Source organism: Ursus maritimus, unplaced genomic scaffold, assembly GCF_017311325.1.
Source record: "Ursus maritimus isolate PB19 unplaced genomic scaffold, ASM1731132v1 scaffold_34, whole genome shotgun sequence".
NCBI classification, from domain to species: Eukaryota; Metazoa; Chordata; class Mammalia; order Carnivora; family Ursidae; genus Ursus; species Ursus maritimus.
Window position 1 is genome coordinate 21,387,534 of NW_024426008.1, and position 18,984 is coordinate 21,406,517.

Genomic DNA, 18,984 nt, shown 5'->3' on the forward strand with positions numbered 1-18,984 from the left:
ATTACAATGACTCTTAACTTCAGGATGAAATTATGTACTCAATCAGTGTACATTTATTGAGCACCTTTGATGCATAAGACGTACCCTTAGGCATTGCAGGAAATTAAAAAGTGAATCGGACTCACTCCAACCCACAAAGAACTTGGTTAACAGAAGACAAAGGTGTGTGTGTATGTGTGCGCGCGCGTGTGTGCGTGTGTTTAGGGTACGAGATCATATACAGGTGCAAGAAAGGGTCAGACTAAGGGAGGGACAGGAGATGTGTCAAAGGCGGGAAAGCATCCCTGAGTGAGTGTGGAGGGTGGCAGAAGGCATGCTGGTGAGGGTGCGCTGGAAGGGAAGCGCCGCGGTGATGTAAGGAAGATTGTTGGGCTGGATAGAAAGGCAAGACTGTTTCACACGGAGTGGCCAGAATGAGCCAAAGCAGCAGAGTGGAAAGCTCCCGGCTGCGGGTGACTGGCTGGCTGGTGAGGATATGTCCTTGTGGTTTTATTCCAGCTTCTCTCCCTCCCCCACCCCCGAGTGAGCGGGCTGCTGTGGGCTTCATTAGCTTGTCGCGCTGATGTGACATCCATTTTTATAAGAGTTGTCTGGGCCAGGGGAAAACCTGCTCTTTGCAAAGATCATCTTTCATCACCATTTGACGTGTGACATATAACAAATGTCTTAAAGTAAAGGAGAGGCCTCACTGGTATCTCGCACTGTACATTTTTATTGTAGGCCTAAAAGAAGTGACAAAGGTTCCATCTTTATTTCCTTAACTACATACAGAGTCATCAAATATTGCCAATGAAAAACATTCCTGACGTCCTATTATTCCATGAATAAGGCAACAAGTCTTTAACACATTGCTGAGCTAGAAACTAGTGTTGAATGGTCGAAACGATCTGTGAAAACAGCTTAAAATTGTAAATAGACGCTCACTCCTAACATGCTCTTATGTTACGTCATACATATGCATACATACAAACGTGAGGTAGGGTTTTGTTCAATTTCTTTTGTAAATACTTCAAAAATGAAAGCAGAGCTGTTGGCTTTACTAAAACAATAATAAAGAGAAACCACGAGATGAGAAAAAGATTGTTCTTCAGCTCCATGCAGGAAGCTGTAAAGAGCCAGTCTAAGAAGCACCACGAAGTAGACTTGTCAATGAAACAAGGGTGCACAGTTTGGAGTGAGAAACAAAGTATGAATTTAAATCAACCTAATCATCCTTGTAAAATTTAGAGTGCGTATTTGCAACATGAAATATGAACTTGGATGTTGAGGGACTTCTCAGGCCTTCGTTTTACTTATTGATTGGCTTGTGGCTATCTTCTAAGCAAACCTAAAACAGAGAAGGTGATTTCCATGATACTGAGTAAGTTCCACCTCGATCCAAAGTTCCGCCGGCAAGCTAGTTGTGTGTTCTTGTCCTCTCCCTCCCTCCTCGTCCCCTCCCCCTCCTTCCCACTCCCGTGCCCTTCCTGGAGTTTTTATGGGCAGCCTTGGATCTATATTTACCCACTATATTTAGGAAGTTTGATTATGCATAGCCTAAATTCAGATCTGAGATGATGATCCAGATTTTTGTTCACTGAAAGAGCTTTTTCCTTTTTTTATACGTTTACAGCAAAGACAAAGCACCAACTTACTTCTTGCTCTTCTTGCTATTTGGTAGGCTTGTTTTGCCTCAGGCCTTTGCCCTCACTGTTCTTTGTAGAAGGCTCTGCTTGCACATCTGCCCAGGCCAGTTGCTTCCTGACATTTAAGCTGCCACTCAGTTGCCACCTCTTCCGAGAAGCCTCCCAGATTACTCAATGTAAACAAAACCCACGTCTAATCCCTCGCCATTGTCTGGCCCAACACTCTGTTTTCCCCTATCCCTTTATGCAATTTTGGGTTTTTGGTTTTTTTGTTTTTTGGGGGGATTTTTGGTAAGTTTTCATGTCATTGAGGAAAAAATAAATTACATACATTAAAATTCACCCCCTTTATTGTAGTTCTGCAAGTTTTGACAAATGCATTCAGACGTGTCCTGCCACCATGACAATCAAGATCCGGAAAGTTCCGTTGCCCTGAACTGTTGCCGCATCTCTTCATAGCTAACACTTCCCCAAGCCCAGCTCTGGGCTATTCTTTGTATCTGCAGTGTTGCCTTTTCCAGAAAGTCATATACGTGGAATCACATATTATGTAGCCTTTTGAGTCTGGTTTCTTTCACTTTCTTTAGCTTAATTTATTTGAGACTCATCTATATTATTATATGTATCAATTTTTCTCTCCTTTTCTTTACTGAAACTTGTTTCATTGTATGGATGGACCATAGTTTGTTTATTCATTCTCCATTTGGAAGACATTCTGGTTGATTCCAGTTTTGGTGATTACAAATAAAGCTGCCAGAACATTCAAATACATTTCATTTCACTTGTGTAAATACCTAGGCGTGAGATTGCTGGGTCATCTGGTAAGCGCATTTTTAACTATTTAAGAACCAGTTGAACTATGTTCAAAAGTGTCTGTACCATTTTGTATTCCTACCAATGAATAAGAATTCTGGTAGCTCCATGTCTTCACCAGCACTTGGTATCATCCGAATTTTCATTTTAAGCCCTTCTCATATATGTGTAGCAGTATGTCATTATGGTTTTAATTGTCATTTCCCTGTTGGCTAGTGAGGCTGAACATTTTTTCATGTGCTTATTTGCTGTTATATCTTCTTTGATGGAAGGTCTGTTCAAATCTTTTGCCCTTAACAAAACTGTTTTATTACTGGAATTTTTTGAAAGTATTATACCAAACATTCTTTTAATATTCTGGATACTACTTTTTTTTCAGATATGTGATTTCCTAATACTTTTGCCCAGTCTGTAACTCATCTTTTCATTCCCATCATGTGTCTTTCAAAGGTAAATTTTTAATTTTGATAAAGGACAATTTATCCCTCTTTTCATAGCTAAGAAATTTTTGTCTAACCCAAAGATCACAAAGATTTTCTATGTTTTATTCTCAAAATATTATATTTTTAGGTTTTATGTTTCAATCCATGATCCCTTTCGAGCTAATTTTTATAGATGGTGTGAGATATGGCTGAAAGGTCACATTTTTACTGTGTATTAATATGCAATCATTCCAGCACCACTTTTGAAAGACTATCACCTCTCCATTTAATTGTCTTTGCAGCGTTGTCGAAAATCAATCAACTGTAATGGTGGATGTTCATAGTTTTAGTAATTAACTTGTTGATCTTGAGATGTTTTTAACATGCCACATTAGATGTTTTTAGTTGGTATCAGGGATCAGACAAAAAACAAAAATGAATCTTTTGTTTTTGTGTGTGAGTCTATTGTAAGCCCTAAAAATGGGTAGAATAAAAAGCAGGTGGAGAGAAAGTTACTTATTTTGATGGTAAATTACCAGCAATTCCTCTGGGTAATGCCAATGTTTTTAGTTCTCCCCAAAACACACACACACACACACACTCTCTCTCTCTCTCTCTCTCTGTCTCTTTCCTGTGCTGCCTTTGCTCCTCACTAGCAGACTGGAGTTGACTGTCTGGGAGCAGAAGGGCAGTATCACAGCTAAACATTTAACTGAGCAGCTACTACATGCTGGGTGCTCTTCAAAGACTTGGTCATTTAGCACACGTCTTCACTGAGGATACTGAGGCCTACACATTAGGAAAGGTTGGTGAAAAAAACAGAATCAAGATCTAGAATTCCCAGGGGAGTCACATTTTTAAGCACCCTTATCTACTTAATTAATTAAATACATCGGTCAGACTTGGTGCTGAGTGAGAGAAGAAGGGGAAAAGGAAAGGCATCTGCTGTCCCCACCCCCAACTCAACAGTCTCTGTTTTGACAAGGCTGTGGCCACCTTGAGTATCACTCAACCTGGACCAGCCCTCACCTCGACCTTGTGGCCACTGTGTTTGTGCCTCCATGCAAAGCTGGGGCTGGCCAAGGCCAAGGCCCAGGCCCTGTATTTCCTGGTTAAAATCTTGCTCTTCTAAGATGAAGTGGAAGCAGGACTCAAAAGTCTCTAGTTTACGTGGTTTTTGCACTCAAAAGGTGGGTTTTCTAAAACCGTACAAAAATTTATTTTCTACCCCCAAATCCAAGTGATTCTGTCTGGAATGAACTACAGATCATCATCTCTTTACTTGCTGAGAGAGCAGGAGTGCAGAGACCAGTAAGCAAAGGGAGAAAGACAGGAAAACTAGCAATTACTGAACACCAATTATGTCAACTGTTAAGTACCTGGACATGGTATGGACATCCTGGTGTTGTTTATCCCATTTCACAGATTAGAAGACTGAGGCCTAGGCAGGTCAAATTGTCCTAGTGAATAGTCAGCATGTTCTGAGGCCACAATCTGTGCCCTTGACCTTATATGACAGGATTGTGTAGGGGAATGGGAGGAAGAACTCCCCTCTTCCCTCAGAATTAAAGATGGCATCCACATCCTTAAATGGGAATAGGCTTGAAAGATTCCTACTCCGTGTGACAACTTGCATACAATGTAAACAACAGCAGCCCTGCCTGTTTTTTTTGCCTCCCATGCTTTAAGATCTCTGTTTCATTTTCCCGTCTCTGCCAAAGAATTCCTGGTTTGGTTTCCAGTGTTTTTCTCTTTATGCTTTTCAAAAATTACTATAGAGACATGATGCTTTGAATAAAGGCCTCGGGAAACATTATAATATGAGGGAAGAGGTTTTTTGTTTTTTGTTTTTTTAATAAGGAAGTCAAGAGTGACAGTGTCCAGTGTTTTTAATTGTGGTGTTGACTTCATGTGTGGACTTTGAGTGCACTCATACTGACTAGGTGTAAAGATGGGGAGTTTTTCCAGAAACATCTGTCATGTCTATCTCATTGTGGCAAGTTCTTTGTATCAGACAAAATCTGCATAGGTTTTAAAGAGAGGTATGTCCTGACTTACATGATCTCAAAAAATGTCTCAAAAAAATATTTTCAATGGACTTCATGTTTTAGATGTATTGGAATAACTGCTACATAAAATCGTCCATTAGTGAGGGAAGGTCAGAGGAGCCCAGATTTAAACCCCACATTCGCAGATGAGAAAACTGAATGCCGGAAGGAAGGGACTTTGCCTGAGGTCACACAGCTCATTAGAGCTCAACTGGAATGAGAATTCACTCTGCAGGACTCTCCAGTGCTCCCTGTTTCAGAATCAGATTGGTTCATACTGAATTCCATTTAATGGAATAGAAAACATTCAACTCCATCTCAAGATCCAGGTCTCCTTAGATAGGAAGAGTGGATGATTTTTCTCCTCTTAGGAAAGATGGAATTAGTCTGACTCTCTTCACTAGGTCATGCGGTCAGGTGAGATTTTATATACGTGGGTGTGAAATGGATGAGAGCATTTCTTACCTAAAGAAAGGATTCTTTAAATCGAGGATGTTCCCAGATCTGAAGCCTGTCTGGTTTATCAGCGCCACGATCTGAATGTCATAGCTCTGTCTGGATGGCAGAAAACCAACCAAAAAAAGAAAAGAAAAGAAAACCCGTCACTTGACAAGACCAATTATCTTCACATACACCGAGGGCACTTTCTACACATACCTACCTACTTATGAGGGTTTTAAGAGTGCACAGGTGGCATCTTATATATGCCCAGGTGTGTTTATCTGGATGCTACTAATATTTATTTGTTAGAAAAGTTTGACAGTTATAATCTCTTCATCTGAAAAATTACAAAGTTAATAATGTTTCCGGTTTTACCAACAGCAATGACAGAAATAGCTTTAATTAATAGAAGTACCTTATAGGTCACCCATCGAGGTACCAAAACAATCTTAATTGTGCAAAGACTCGAGATAAGTTAAAATCTCAAACTGACATAAAATCTCAGACTGACGGTTTAAAATATGACTTTTTTTTTTTAAGATTTTATTTATTTATTTGACAGAGACAGCAAGAGAGGGAACATAAGCCAGGGGAGTGTAAGAGGGAGAAGCAGGCTTCCCACTGAGCAGGGAGCCCGATGCAGGACTCGATCCCAGGACTCTGGGATTGTGACCTGAGCTGAAGGCAGATGCTTAACCGCTGAGCCACCCAGGTGTCCCAAGGGTTTTAAGAGGCCTCAGATGAAGGCTCAGGTAATTCCAGTGAGAACTGGCTGATAAGAACAGCTAATAGGGCATAACCTTGATGACTAATCTGAAGGGACTATGTTCGTGGGATTTTTGTTAGTCGTATGTATACAGCAATATATGTATTTCTTCAGATTATAAAGTGTTACATATTCAAAGAAAAATAGAAATTAAATAAAATAATCCATAACATCACTGGACAAAGATTCTTCTACTATATATAGAGTTTTTTCCCACCATGTATTTTTCCTTCTATCATTTTTATAAATGTAAATTTTTAATAAAATCATCTAAAATATTCCTTCTTATCTTCTAATTTGATTAAACATAAGCAAACATTTATCCTATAATTCTTTTTTTTTAAAATTTATTTGGGAGAGAGAGAAAGCAAGAGAGAGAGCACAAAAGGTGGGGAGGGGAGGGGCAGAGGGAGAGGGAGAAGCAAAAGCAACCGACTGAGCCACCCAGGCATTCCCTTTTTAAGACTTTATTTATTAGACAGCAAGAGAGCATGAGTGGGGTGGGGGGGAGGGGAAGAAAATTCCCACTGAGCAGGGAGTCCCTGAATCGGGGCTTAATCCCAGGATGCTGGGATCATGACCTGAGCCTAAGGCAGACACTTAACTGACTAAGCCACCTGGTGTCCCCTATCCTCTAATTCTTGACAATGTATTTTTCAGTAGTATTATATGGGTATAGCACAATGTATTTAATAATTCCCCAATGTCAAATATTTATATTTTTATAACATATTATAAACATGTAGTAACATAGTACTTATAGTAGCAAAAATCTAATTTTATGACAGAAATTCTGCTGCAAAGGACATTCTTGTAATGCATCTTTATGTCCTATTAGTGATTATTTCCTTGGAATAAATTCTTAGTGTTAAGACTCACCAGCTAAAGCACATAGATACTTAAAGTTCCCCAAACCTACTGCTAAAGTATCTTCCAGAAAGTGGACTGAATTACTTCCTCACCTACAAAGTATAAAAGTGCTAATTTCATTACACATCTTCCGATCCTTAATATTTTAAATGTTTGGGGTTAACATATTATTGCTTATTTTAATTTGAATTTCCTTGACTGTTTGGCTTCTGTTTCAAATTCCAGAAATTACTAAGGGATACAAAGGCCTCCCAGCCTGTCATTACCAATAGTGGCCTGGGAAGGCTTACGTATAATGTCAGATCCTGTGAAACCCATAGCTCCACTTCTAGATTTTATCGGGGCCAAACAAAGTAAGAGGGAAGATAGGCCTATATAAACGTTAAAACAAAACAATCAACAATGTCCTCTGATTCTGTTTCAACTCCTATAATTGGCTCCGAACTTCTCTGTTGTAAAATGTTTCTTCCGTGATACCCCCATCCAGTAGCTCACTGCATTTGTGATACGCCTGAAGGTAGATGTGGGGAGAGTGAGGCACGGAGACACTGGAGACGGGCAGCCCCTAGTCATGGAAAGGCTGAGAAATCAGCCTCGTAGGTTAAGTCAGGGAAGGACACATCTGCACATTTTTCCCAAAGGAAAGACCCATTCTTAACAATAGTTGAAGTAATTAATATAGGACTTAAAGCAGAAACGGGGGACCCTGAGTTCTGCGTAAACGTGTGTGTTCAGGGATACATCTAAGGCACAAGGGAGACCTGCTTGGCCCCAGACGTGGTCGGGAGAAGGATCAGTAAGTTGCTGCCACAGGGTGTTCAGCAAGGCTCTTTTAAGGATGCAAGATAACACTGTCACTTTATACTCACTTCCCTCAATACACTCCTCTCCTTGACCCATCCTCAGAGTCCTAGCTTCCCTCACGAAAGGCCAAAAGAGCTTCAGGTCGTGGCACGTTAGCTCATGGCTCAGCGCGGTGAGTGAGAGCTGAGATTTGTTTTCAAAGCCCTTCTGCGTGTGTGCTGGGGGTTGGGGGGGGAGGATGGTTAGGTGGGCTCATTTGGTAGTGATTCATATAACCAAGGGAGAATGTGCCCTTCCCTAAGTCTGCAAAAACATCATGCACTGTTTGATCCCAGGAGCAGTGTCATCCTAGCGCCATGATACCCAGGAGGCCAACTCCAAACTCCATAATTAATGTGCAATGTTTCTAAAGCAACCAAGAATGGAGAATCTTCCAAGACTGTGTATACAGGATCCTAAATAACTATTAATTCTTTTGAACCAGTTATGTAACAATGTGTATTAAAAAAAAAACAACAATAAAATCTAGTTCTTTGCCAGACATAGTCATTTTAAATCTAGAGAGATGGAGAGAGTGACATACATGGGGACATACTTTAGTTCAAAGACTGAGTGCAAAAACATTGCTTTGTACACCAACATTTCTTTTGTCATCAAGCAGAGATTGGAAACTTGAGAACAACATATGCAGGACATGTCTTTCCAGAAACTCTGGTAATTCATGATAATTTTGTCTTATGAGAGAAAACAGAAGGTACAGTAGAGGGAGAGGCTTAGTGCTGACCACCAAGGAAGAAGGCGATAGAGAAACAGAAGTGGCAGGAAGCTTGGGGAGAAAATGGCCCAAGCCACTGAGTGTTTAGTGATGGTGAAAGGAGATAGAACTTCAGTGGCATAGACCTGACCTCAGGGTTCTTTAGCGGAGTTTGACTGGGAGGATGAGGGATGACGTCCTGGGGTATGGAAGAAAATACGGAGCTCTGATTTTTAATTTTGTCAGCCCTAGGAAGCAAATACAGTTGTTCACCTAACACCTACTGACCACCAGTGAATTCACTGGGTAAATGCTGGATTCTAGTCGCCAGCTAAGAGTTAAGGTATGTGTTAGGTTCACCTAGTTCCTCAGGTTTCGAGAAGGTGGGATGATTCAGTGAGAGTCTGATCGTGGGGTCCGACACGACTGAGTGAATACCAAGTATGTGGTGGACACCTGGGCCAGAGCTGGAAGAATCTGAGGGACACTGACGAACAAAGAAACGCCACGTAAAGCAGCGCCAGCACACACTCTGACTTCACCGCGCCTCATGACAGAGAGCTTCCCGACAGTGTCTTCCGACACAGTTGTGCAAATGCATAGACATTCGGTCCAAGTGAGGCTGAGTGCAAGACGGAGCAGTTCGGTGACGGCCGTCAGGGGCGGCACTTGGAGCTTCCGAAGCTTTAGCTCTTCGGTCAGCATTTCTTCTAGTTTCATAAAACAAAGCTCATTAAACTCCTTGTAAACCAAACTCCCTGGCAAACCTGACTACAGCAGACCCTCACAGGGATCCAAAAGTTTTAAGTTATGTTCCAAAAATTGTTGGCCCAGGGTAAGTGGCTGAGCTAGACCCAAAATCAGCCTACGTGTATTGTTGGTTTTTTTTTTCCATTCATTCTTTTTATTTCTATTTTTGTATCTTATGAGATACCTGCTACATAAATTTCTATGTGTGTGTATATATATAGACATGTCTATGCATGTGTGTCTAGAGTACATAAATGTACGTACATACATATATATGCACGTATCTCTATATTGAGCACTTCTATTATTATTGTAGTATATTCCTGTAATTAAAAGATAAATGCCAGTATACGTGGGGGATGGACACATAAAGTGTTTTTACTTGTAGGTGCACATGACCAAAAAGCTTCATGGACGCCACTTCTGCGAACCGGAGGGATATAAATTTCATAAAGTTCTTAAGCAAGGTGAGTTCTGTTTGATGGTCCCAAGCCCCAAAATGAATGACAGCTCCAGAATGATAGGAGTCTGTGGAAAATAAAATGCTAACAATACAATCATAAGTGGTCCTGGCTGGGAAAGCAAAGGGCAGCCACCGTCACACCTGGGTGCTGCACACGCTCTCCCAGGAGGCCGGAGTTTAAAAAGACTGTTTGACAATAAAGAAGGGGGCGATCCTCTCCAAAGGCAGGACAAACAAGCAGCACCTTACTGAAAAGAGCATCAAAGCACTGACATTCAGGAAGTGCTGAGGTTTGTGGAAAATACCAAGGAAGAGAAGAATTTTAAAGCAAAAAAAATCTGATGAGATATATTGAGAGAAAGAAAGAGAATAAGCGGGAATAAAATCAGATTTTTCGTGCGCCTACTTTGTACTGATGACTATACTATGTTCTCTCCTTTAATATCTGCCAAAACCTGGTGACACAATTACTATTAATTGCTGCTAGAGAAGTTCAGTTACGTGCCCGAGATCGTTCAAGCACCGACCATATGCAGAGGAGACTGGACAGAACAGGAGGCATCAGACTCCCAAACCTGGCCTCTCTCACTACACTAGGATACTGGTCTAATAAGAGAAAGAACTCCCTCCTTCCCGCCTCCCTCCCTTTCCTCCTGCTGCAAAGTATTGTGGGCCCATGATATCTTAGTGTCTTCTTTCAATTGTGCCAGATGAAATTCTTACTAGAAGGATCATCAGTTATGACTTCTTCATGCAGGTGGTCATTCCACAGCCCTGCTGAAGCTCTGAAAAGAGGGATACAGCATAGAAGACGACTCAGGCCTTCTTTTTGGGAACTACATAACACTGGTGCGTTAAGAAAGGGACGGAGGGCTGGAGGGGCCTGGGTGTCAAGACATAGGTGTGTGAGGTGAATGGTTTGCTTCTTTCTCCCCTACTAGGGTGACGAAGGAGAGGGGGGTAGAAAAATATGACTGATAAGGATGGAACCCAAGAGATGTTAGAAAAAAGTAATGGAACAATAAGGTGGTTTAAATTCACTCACCTAATTATGCCCTAAGGTACCTTAACATACAAATATTTGGTTTCATTCATTTATGGAACATAAGAAGTAGGAAGATCGGTAGGAGAAGAAAGGGAAAAAGAAAGGGGGGGTAAACAGAAGGGGGGATGAACCATGAGAGACTGTGGACTCTGGGAAACAAACTGAGGGCTTCAGAGGGGAGGGGGGTGGGGGAATGGGATAGACGGGTGATGGGTAGTAAGGAGGGCATGTATTGCATGGTGCACTGGGTGTCATACGCAAGTAATGAATCATGGAACTTTACATCAAAAACTAGGGATGTACTGTATGGTGACTCATAATATAATAAAAAATATTATTATTAAAGAAAACATACAAATATTTGAAAGCAAAAGAATGTTCAGCAGAAAAGGCAAGTCCACACTCTAGGCTGATGCTGGCTACTGCTCCTGAGCATTTTTTTTTTTTCCTATAGAACTGGTCATTAAAAAATGGTTTATGAGGATTTAGGGAGAAAGTGGTTAACTTCCAGGATGAACGGGGTAAAAATCAGCATTTTCCCTTTTTACTGCTGGAAGCCATCCCCAAACAAGCAGAACAGGAAGACACTGCAGGCCACAGACGTCATTTTCTGTCCAAGCGGGAGACAGAATCTGCCAGCTCTAACTTACGCATGAGGGCTACAAAAGCACTTGAGACTCGTCGTAAGCCACACGGGGAAAAAGCACAGAAGTGCAAAGAGAAGCAAGAGAGCCCAGGGCAGCCCACCTCGGAGAGTGCTCCCCAAAATACAGGCCCTGAAGACGAGGAGCATTTTCTGAAATGTACAAGTTTTCGTCCTTGTTTGTAACATCTTGTGCAGGAACTGGGGTGGGCAAGGCTCCCAGGCAGAGGTGCGCCTAGCACTGCAACATGGCCGATCCGAAGACGCACAGAGAAGCCACGTTTGCAGGAAGCAGGAGGCCTCTGTAGCAGCACCCGAGGGGAGAGAGTGTGAGGTGAGAAAAACAGAACACGTGAACGCTGCCATGTCTCTCCTGCCACAGGAACGCCTTTCTTGCAAATTACTTTCCAGTAACATTCCACCAACTGGATTCATTGACAGAGAGGGAGGACTCAGAATCTCAAACAATTTAAAAATCACTCTTATAAGAGTGAGACGTTGAGGATGTTAGCTGACAGATAGGAAGACTGGGAGGATTTTGGAAGAACTCTCCAAATATTTAAACAACTGCCGTTTGGAGGTTGGAACGGACCTCAGGAGCAGAAGTAAGGGAAATGAGTACAATTAACAGGAAGTGAGAGATAGGATCGACAGCAAGAATAATATTTTAATCATCAGAGATGTCTAAAGTACATGACCTCAATAGCCAAAGACCATATGAAAAGTTACTTAACCTGAGTAGTACTTAAAGAAATAGAAACCAAACATCCAGATACAACTTTTAAAAATGAGTTTTCGGTCTATCAGATTGGCAAAAAAAAAAAAAAAAAAAAAAACAACCCAGAAACAGAGACTGGCAACGGGCGCGCAGGGAACGACGTGCAGCGATGCTCAAGGCTGCCCACTGCAGTGCGAGCGGGGGTGGGTGCTGTCACTGAGAAAGGCAGCATTTGTCAGTGCGCAACATACACATAGCCTTTGATCCGGCATTTCCACTTCTAGGGACCTCACGTAGGCATATTCTTGCCACTGTGCAAACTTCCTGTTCAAGGATATTTAGTGCAGAGTTTTTTGCAAATCGCCAAAAAAAAAAAAAAAAAGGGAAACATCAGAAGCAACCAAAGTATCAATCAATCAGCGATTTAAAAAAAGACACATCGTATATCCATCTCTGATGCATCTATTAAAGTGACAATCTATCTGCACAAAACCAGGTCTCACTGCTACGTGAAAATGTAAGTTGGAGACCGCTAGTTTAGTCTTGTAAAACAACAAAAACCCCACGACGATTTTTTGTTGGTACGTGCACAGAAAATCGCCCGAAAGGATATGGAGCACGGGGTCCCATCTGGGGAGTGGGTGAGGTGTGGCAGTGTGTGTGGACTCCAGACACTCTTGTAGTTTTGAATGTACATGTGAATGCGTTAGGCTTTTGTAATGGAAGAAATCGAGACTTCAGAAATGGAAGGGTTGATATGTGAGGTGGTGAGCTCTCTGTCACAGGAGTATTCAAGCCCAAGAAAGGGGGGGGTAGGGAGGGAGGGAAGGAAGTGGAATGAGATGGCCTCTGAGTACCCTTAATATCCGGAGAATCCTTGAACCACTCTGCTATCCTTTCTCCTCTGATTCTCCAGCAAGGTGAAAGAAAATAAAGCATTTTAAAAATGAGATAAATCAAAGTAATCATTGCTGAGGCCTCGTGAAACCCATTACCAGAGGGAAGCAGCCAGTCTTGGTTGATACACGGCGCACCGGCCCTGCAGTGCTTTCCCCCCTGGGTACAAATCAATGTTACTGTGCTAAATTTGGGGGTGTGTGGCTAGCTGCAAGGAAGGCCAGGAAGCTGACGTGGGTTTAAAGCACTTAATAATTCGAGCCCTTGGCAAGCGCTCCCATGAGTGGATGGATGCCCTTCCTTCCTCCGCAGTCAGGCGGACAACGCTGCCCTTGAGTCATCCCACGCTCCCCATCCCTGCCGTCCTGCGCCCAAGGGGGATGTTTGCCGGCAGTCTCCGTAGCTGAATGCGCCTGGCAAAGTCAGCCAGGCTTTCGTAAAGCATGCCATCCATTTCTAGGTGCCAGAAAGGCTCCCACCTCCTGCCCCCCTTCCTCATCACTGAGCAGTACACATACAAAGAGGTGGTCTCCCGTCTGTACTTTTCTGCTTACCGTCTGTTAGCTACGAACAGCACTTTCCCTGAGAGGGTCTCTCCTTCTTTGGCAAAGAGAGGAGTGTGAAGAAGGCACCGCACCTGATACCAATGAGTCAGAGGCTCAGTTGGGGCTGTTGACAGCCAAACAGTTACCCTGTGGGGCAAGAAAAGAGTGAAGAGCCAATCATGTTCCCGGCCCAAATGTAATGGATTGCCCTGGGGACTTGGGTTGAGAGTTGGTTTCCAGGGTTTTTGACTCATGGAACCCTTTGAAGATAAGGACAGCTCAATCAAGGTCATTGCCATGTGCTGGGTACTGGACCAAGAGCTTCATGTATATTATCCCACTAAGCCTATACAACAACTCCATGAGGTAAGCCCAGAGAGGTTAAAGGACTTGCCCAACGTCACACAGAGGACAGCTGGAGAGCCAGGCTTCAAATCTGTGGACCTGGCCACTCTATTAACCTATACTTCCGAATCAAAGCTCATTAGAAGCCCAACAAGAAATAGAGTTCAACTGGGAAATGGTTTGTTTGAAAAGCATCTGTCAAGGTGAGAAGTCTGGTGGCCTCTTAACTGTCTCATGCCAACCTGTTCAGGAAACCTGATGGGGCTTCTGGAAGCCAGAAAATCTCCTGGGGCAGATGGGTCTCTACGGTCCTTCCAGTTCAGACATCCTGCATGTGTATGTGTTTACATGCATGTTCTTCCTTTCATATGAAGAGGTGAGAACATTTGGCTGTGCCTCCCAAGGTCACCTGTCCTGAGCTCAGGCTGTGTCTCTGGCTTGGATGGAGTAAGGTGCTCCTTCCTACAGGGTCAATTTGACTTGAAGATTTTGGGGGGACAGCTGACAAAATTTAACTGCTAAGTACTATAAACTGCTTCTAGATCAAAATATACTTAGGCACATCAGAATGCAAATTTTCAAAAGCTTTTCAGGATAAAGCGTTTAACTTCAAAGAAATGTTCCCCTTGGAGCGCGCCACTTCAAGCTTATCTCCCTGCTCCTGCAGGAACGAATTCGCTGGGGGCAAGTCTGAGAAAAACATGCACGGATCCCTCCGACAAATACACTTCTGTGCTGCAGGAATGACTTATACTTCCTTTCCTTTCTGATTGTCAGCACGGACGAGGCTGCCAGGGATCCCCTCCTCCCGGAGCCCCTCAAGCCCGTGAGGTTTATCACAGACCCACGGGCACGCCTCCCTCTGCAGGCGAAATGACGAGCCTGGATGTTTCTGTAAGCAGGAGAGGAGAGTGCACTTCCTTTTGCCCGGTCATGGGACCCAGAGCAGCTGTCTTCACTCATTGGAAAACACGAGAAAGCCCGGCAAGGGAGGAGGCGAGTCAGGAGGAGAGCAGAGATTTGGGGGGTCCTGGGAATGGCGCGGCCCTTACAAGGAACGCCAGACACTGAGAGTCAACTTGTAGGTGGACTTTCTCCTCCTTTCCCTTAAACTTTCAAGTCTTTTCAGGAGGGGGGAGGGAATCCATGGTGGAGATGTCACCTAACATGGCCGTTAGCATTAGGGTCCATGCCTGCCTGTCTCTGAGGAAGGGCTCCCGTCTGAGCAGCTGAAGGTGTGAACCAGAGAGGGGGAAGGTATGACTCCGGGTACACCCGCACACAGGAGGCTCTGTAACCAGGATGATGAGACGGAAGCCACGGCAGGGGACTTCGGGTCCTTCCACCACCTACTATGGAAAAGACCAAGAGGGCTGATGAAGCCTGGACCCTCTCTCCTTCCTTCAAATCCCAATCCATTGGTTTAAGAGGTTTCACAGTGTTTTAGCCAGGGCCGATATGACACCATGGAAAACTGTCTCATTTTGACTTGGCCCTAAACTCTAAAAGTTACGTTGGCATCAGTGCTTTATTTTCTTGAAACCTAGAGAAACAAGCATTATGATTGCTGAAATTAACTTTGAAACACCTTGAAGTTACGATCACACATAGTAGAGAACGGCACGGGGCAGATTAGGAACAGAGGGGGTGATACCTACAGAGATCCGACAAAGGCCACGTCAAACCAGAACGCCAGGCCGTGGACGAGGCCAGACTGCGTCAGCTGAAACACAAAGGGGATTTCTACTCTGCAAGGAAAGAGAAGAGAGAGAGAGAACAGAAACACTTGGAATTATTTTTGTTGTTGTTGACAGGTATACAAGATACATTCAAGAGATCAGCTGGAACGCTCCCAGAATATTTTCTTTCTCTCTTAAGCACTCCGGCTCTGGCAGCAAGGTTCTCTCCGTGTGTGATTACTGCCTGGGTGAGGCTGCACATTTGACAATGTGGCTTCTTGACAAAACTTGGCAAGAATCCCATCACCGCACTGCAGTAACCTGGAACTCCCCGGGGGGAATGCAGCATCCGGAGCAGGGTGTGAGCACTGGAGAGGAGGACGAGGAGGACCCAGGTGACACCCGTCCTTGCAGAAGTCAGAGCACTAATCCAACTGGGGCAGCCCTGCTACGCAGCTGCTCGGAAGGGAAAGGCTGGTCGGGCCGCTAAAAAATGAAGTGGATCCCAAGGGGGCACATCCAGCTAGGAAGGTCATTGTCATAGTTCACTTAGTTTTCAGGGAGGCCGCTGAAACTCCCACAGGGCCACAGCAAGCGTCATGAAGACGTGGCCGTGGTTTCTACCACACGCGGGATGAGTGGGAACAGAAAAAGTGGAAAAGATAAAACAAAGTCTAGAGGCTAACTTGGAAAGTCACTTAAATCCTCTGAATCTCAGTTTCGTCATCTGTTGATAGGTGACAAAACCTCTCCCACTTCCCTTGCAAGGATCTTGTGCATGTCGGATGGGGGAAAATGCATATGAGAGTGCTTTGCGAACTTTAAAGTGTCTCACAATCAAAAGACAGTATTATTCGTCCCTGCTGAGGGGAGACTTATGTTAGTGCGTGTGCTAAAGATTTTCAAAGGAGGTCGTACCTTATTTGTATTTATGGTGCTCCAAAGCACTAACTTCTTTCAACCTGAGTCAGAGCATTTCTTGAGTTTTCCATTGTGCTGATCACACTGAATTGTTTGGTATTGCACTGCCATTATTTCCTTTTTTTTTTTTTTTTTTTTTTGCATTCCTCTAAATAGACTATGAGCTATACAAGGGTAGACTTTAAAAATTTACTCTTTGAGCCTGTGTAAGCACCAGCACCGTGCCTGGTACCCAGTGAGATCGCAATAAGCATTTGCCCAATCAACCCATGTGAATGAATGATGGAGAGCTGACATAGACATCATTTTCAAAAACTTCCCTGGGACTCAGGAGGTGGTCCGGAGCAGCACATAAAGCCGATGGAGGTCAATTTTGTCTGGGCCCATGGGAGTTACTAGAGTTGTTCCCAAATGCCATCTCTCTTGAGCTGAGCACACAGTAGGATGACGCTTACCACTCACCCGGGCTCAGGCACGGCCGTGTGATTTCCTTGGACCAATTAAATGTGAGCAGAAGCGAGCTGTGTCATTTCGAGGCCAAAGCTTCTATTGCCAGTACGTACTTGGCCAAGCTCCTTCTACTTCCTCAGTGAGGAGGGACGCTCTGGACCGAGGCCAGGGCGCCAGGGTGTGTGACGCCACACAGGCCAGAGCTGTGCCAGTGCACAGACAGTGTCGGGGAGAAGGACTCCTGGGTTACAAGCCACGGAGGTCTCTTCTTAGGACCGCAGCAACTTCTAGCCTGGGCTAAGACAGCACCCTTTGTCTGTTGTGAGCTCAAGACAGATGATGGTCTGTGTTCCCAGCTGCACCTGCTAAAGCCTGGCCCCCGCATCCTCAGGAGCCCAGGCAAAATGACAACCTGGCTGGGTCTTAGGTTGCATACCCAGAAAAAAATATATTCGCGTTGATCTTCTCAGGGAGAAAGAGGCAAAGTGCTAGTGAAAGGTCATCCAAGGGGGATTCCTGTCACCATCCGGGGAATGAGTTCTCATTTCAGAGTGTCTTCCAGTGGACAGAAGGGGGACAAAAACAAACATTTACTGAGTGCTGTCTTTGACAATGAGCCTGTGCCCGTGAAACACTTAGCACAGCACCTAGTATACAACCTCGTGGCAAGCACTAAACAAGTTGTAGCTCTTCTTAAGGTTATTGGCCTAGGTGAGGCATCAAACAGCCCGGACTGGGGAGCCTTCTGAATGGTTCAAATCCCACGTCTAACATCCTCAGTAATTCTGTGACCTTGTGCAACCTACTGTCCCACTCTGCCTCACCCCTGTCCTCAGACGGAGGTAACCATAGTACCATTTGCAGAGCACTGTTGTGCGGACACAAGGAGTCATGATGTGGAAAGGGCTCAGAACACTGACTGGCTATGTAAGTTCAAGCTATTACTACTTACTTTTACACACACAACTTTTAAAACAATCCTACGGAAGAAGCAGCATTACCCTCGTTTTGCATTAAATGCTACTAGTATTGCCGCACCACTCCTGGGTGTGACTCCCACCTAAGATCCCTCCCCTGCATGAGTGACAAAAGTCTGCACTGAGTTTTGGGCATGAGAGAGGTGGAGGAGATTTTAAAAACCAAGGGCAACACTGGTATTTACAAACCTGTGGAGATCTGCCTCTTCTGAGTCCATAAAGTTGACTGTGTATTTGACTGTCCGAGCCATCAAAATCCTAAAGTCGAATGTGTCCTGGGGGCAGGGGGAGGGAGAAGCAGAGACATTATCTTTCCGTCAGGATAAACTGAACCCAAGCAAAACTGCTTTCTTCCTGAAATTTTAACTCAACAAGAGTTAGGATTTGGAAGGCATGAGGTCATGAGAATATTATCAGTGATGGCTAGCATTTATTCCATGCTTACTATACACCAAGCACGGAGTGCTTCACCCTTTCCTGAGCGCTAAGTGCTTTGTTAGGTTGTATCATTCAATCCTCACAATATTTCTGGAGCAGGTGTTTGCTGTGTTTTCAACCATCCAGATTTTACCTCTTCTCCGCATTCCAAGAAGTTCCATAAAGACTTAGCCCACCCTCAGCTCCAGGTACGGCCGGTGACCCCAGCTTGGCCGAATGGTGCATGACTTTTCCCTTGCAGATGGTTTCTCAGGCAGGAACATGACCCGAGGGAGGACAATCAGGCTCTATCTAAACTAATTCTGGGGCTTTGGCCCAAGTTATTAGAGAAGAGCAGGCTCTCCTGTGGGACGTAAAGGCTGTAAGACCCTGAGGCTGGAGTTCCTGATGCCATCGTGCTACCATGAGGGGAGACCCTGTCTAGCAATAGAGTTAAATTAGAGGCAACGGAGATAAATTATAAGGATGGAAGAATCAGATTTGGGTGACACTGTCTGAACTCCAGCAGTGGGTCCCTAGCTCCAGGCTCTGCAGGTTCTGAGGGCCAGTAATTAAGCCAGTTTTGGGTAA

The 18,984-nt window shown here is 44.0% G+C and overlaps 1 protein-coding gene across 2 annotated transcripts in view; it reads right to left on the reverse strand.

The window, feature by feature from the left end:
- Nucleotides 1-698: 698 nt before the first annotated feature.
- The window catches only part of LOC103663326 (histone-arginine methyltransferase CARM1-like), a 252,783-nt gene continuing 234,497 nt past the window's right edge, over nt 699-18,984 (reverse strand). The window contains exons 9-13 of one of the 2 annotated variants that reach the window (XM_040620292.1): nt 18,166-18,251; nt 15,608-15,697; nt 13,614-13,751; nt 5,374-5,463; nt 699-1,327 (exon numbers count right to left, since the gene is read on the reverse strand). In XM_040620292.1, coding sequence (XP_040476226.1) covers nt 1,318-1,327; nt 5,374-5,463; nt 13,614-13,751; nt 15,608-15,697; nt 18,166-18,251 — 414 coding nt within the window. In that variant the 3' untranslated portion in view covers nt 699-1,317. Of the gene's footprint in view, nt 1,328-5,369; nt 5,464-13,613; nt 13,752-15,607; nt 15,698-18,165; nt 18,252-18,984 lie in introns of those variants that run through there. The other variant, XM_040620293.1, reaches the window with a different exon arrangement.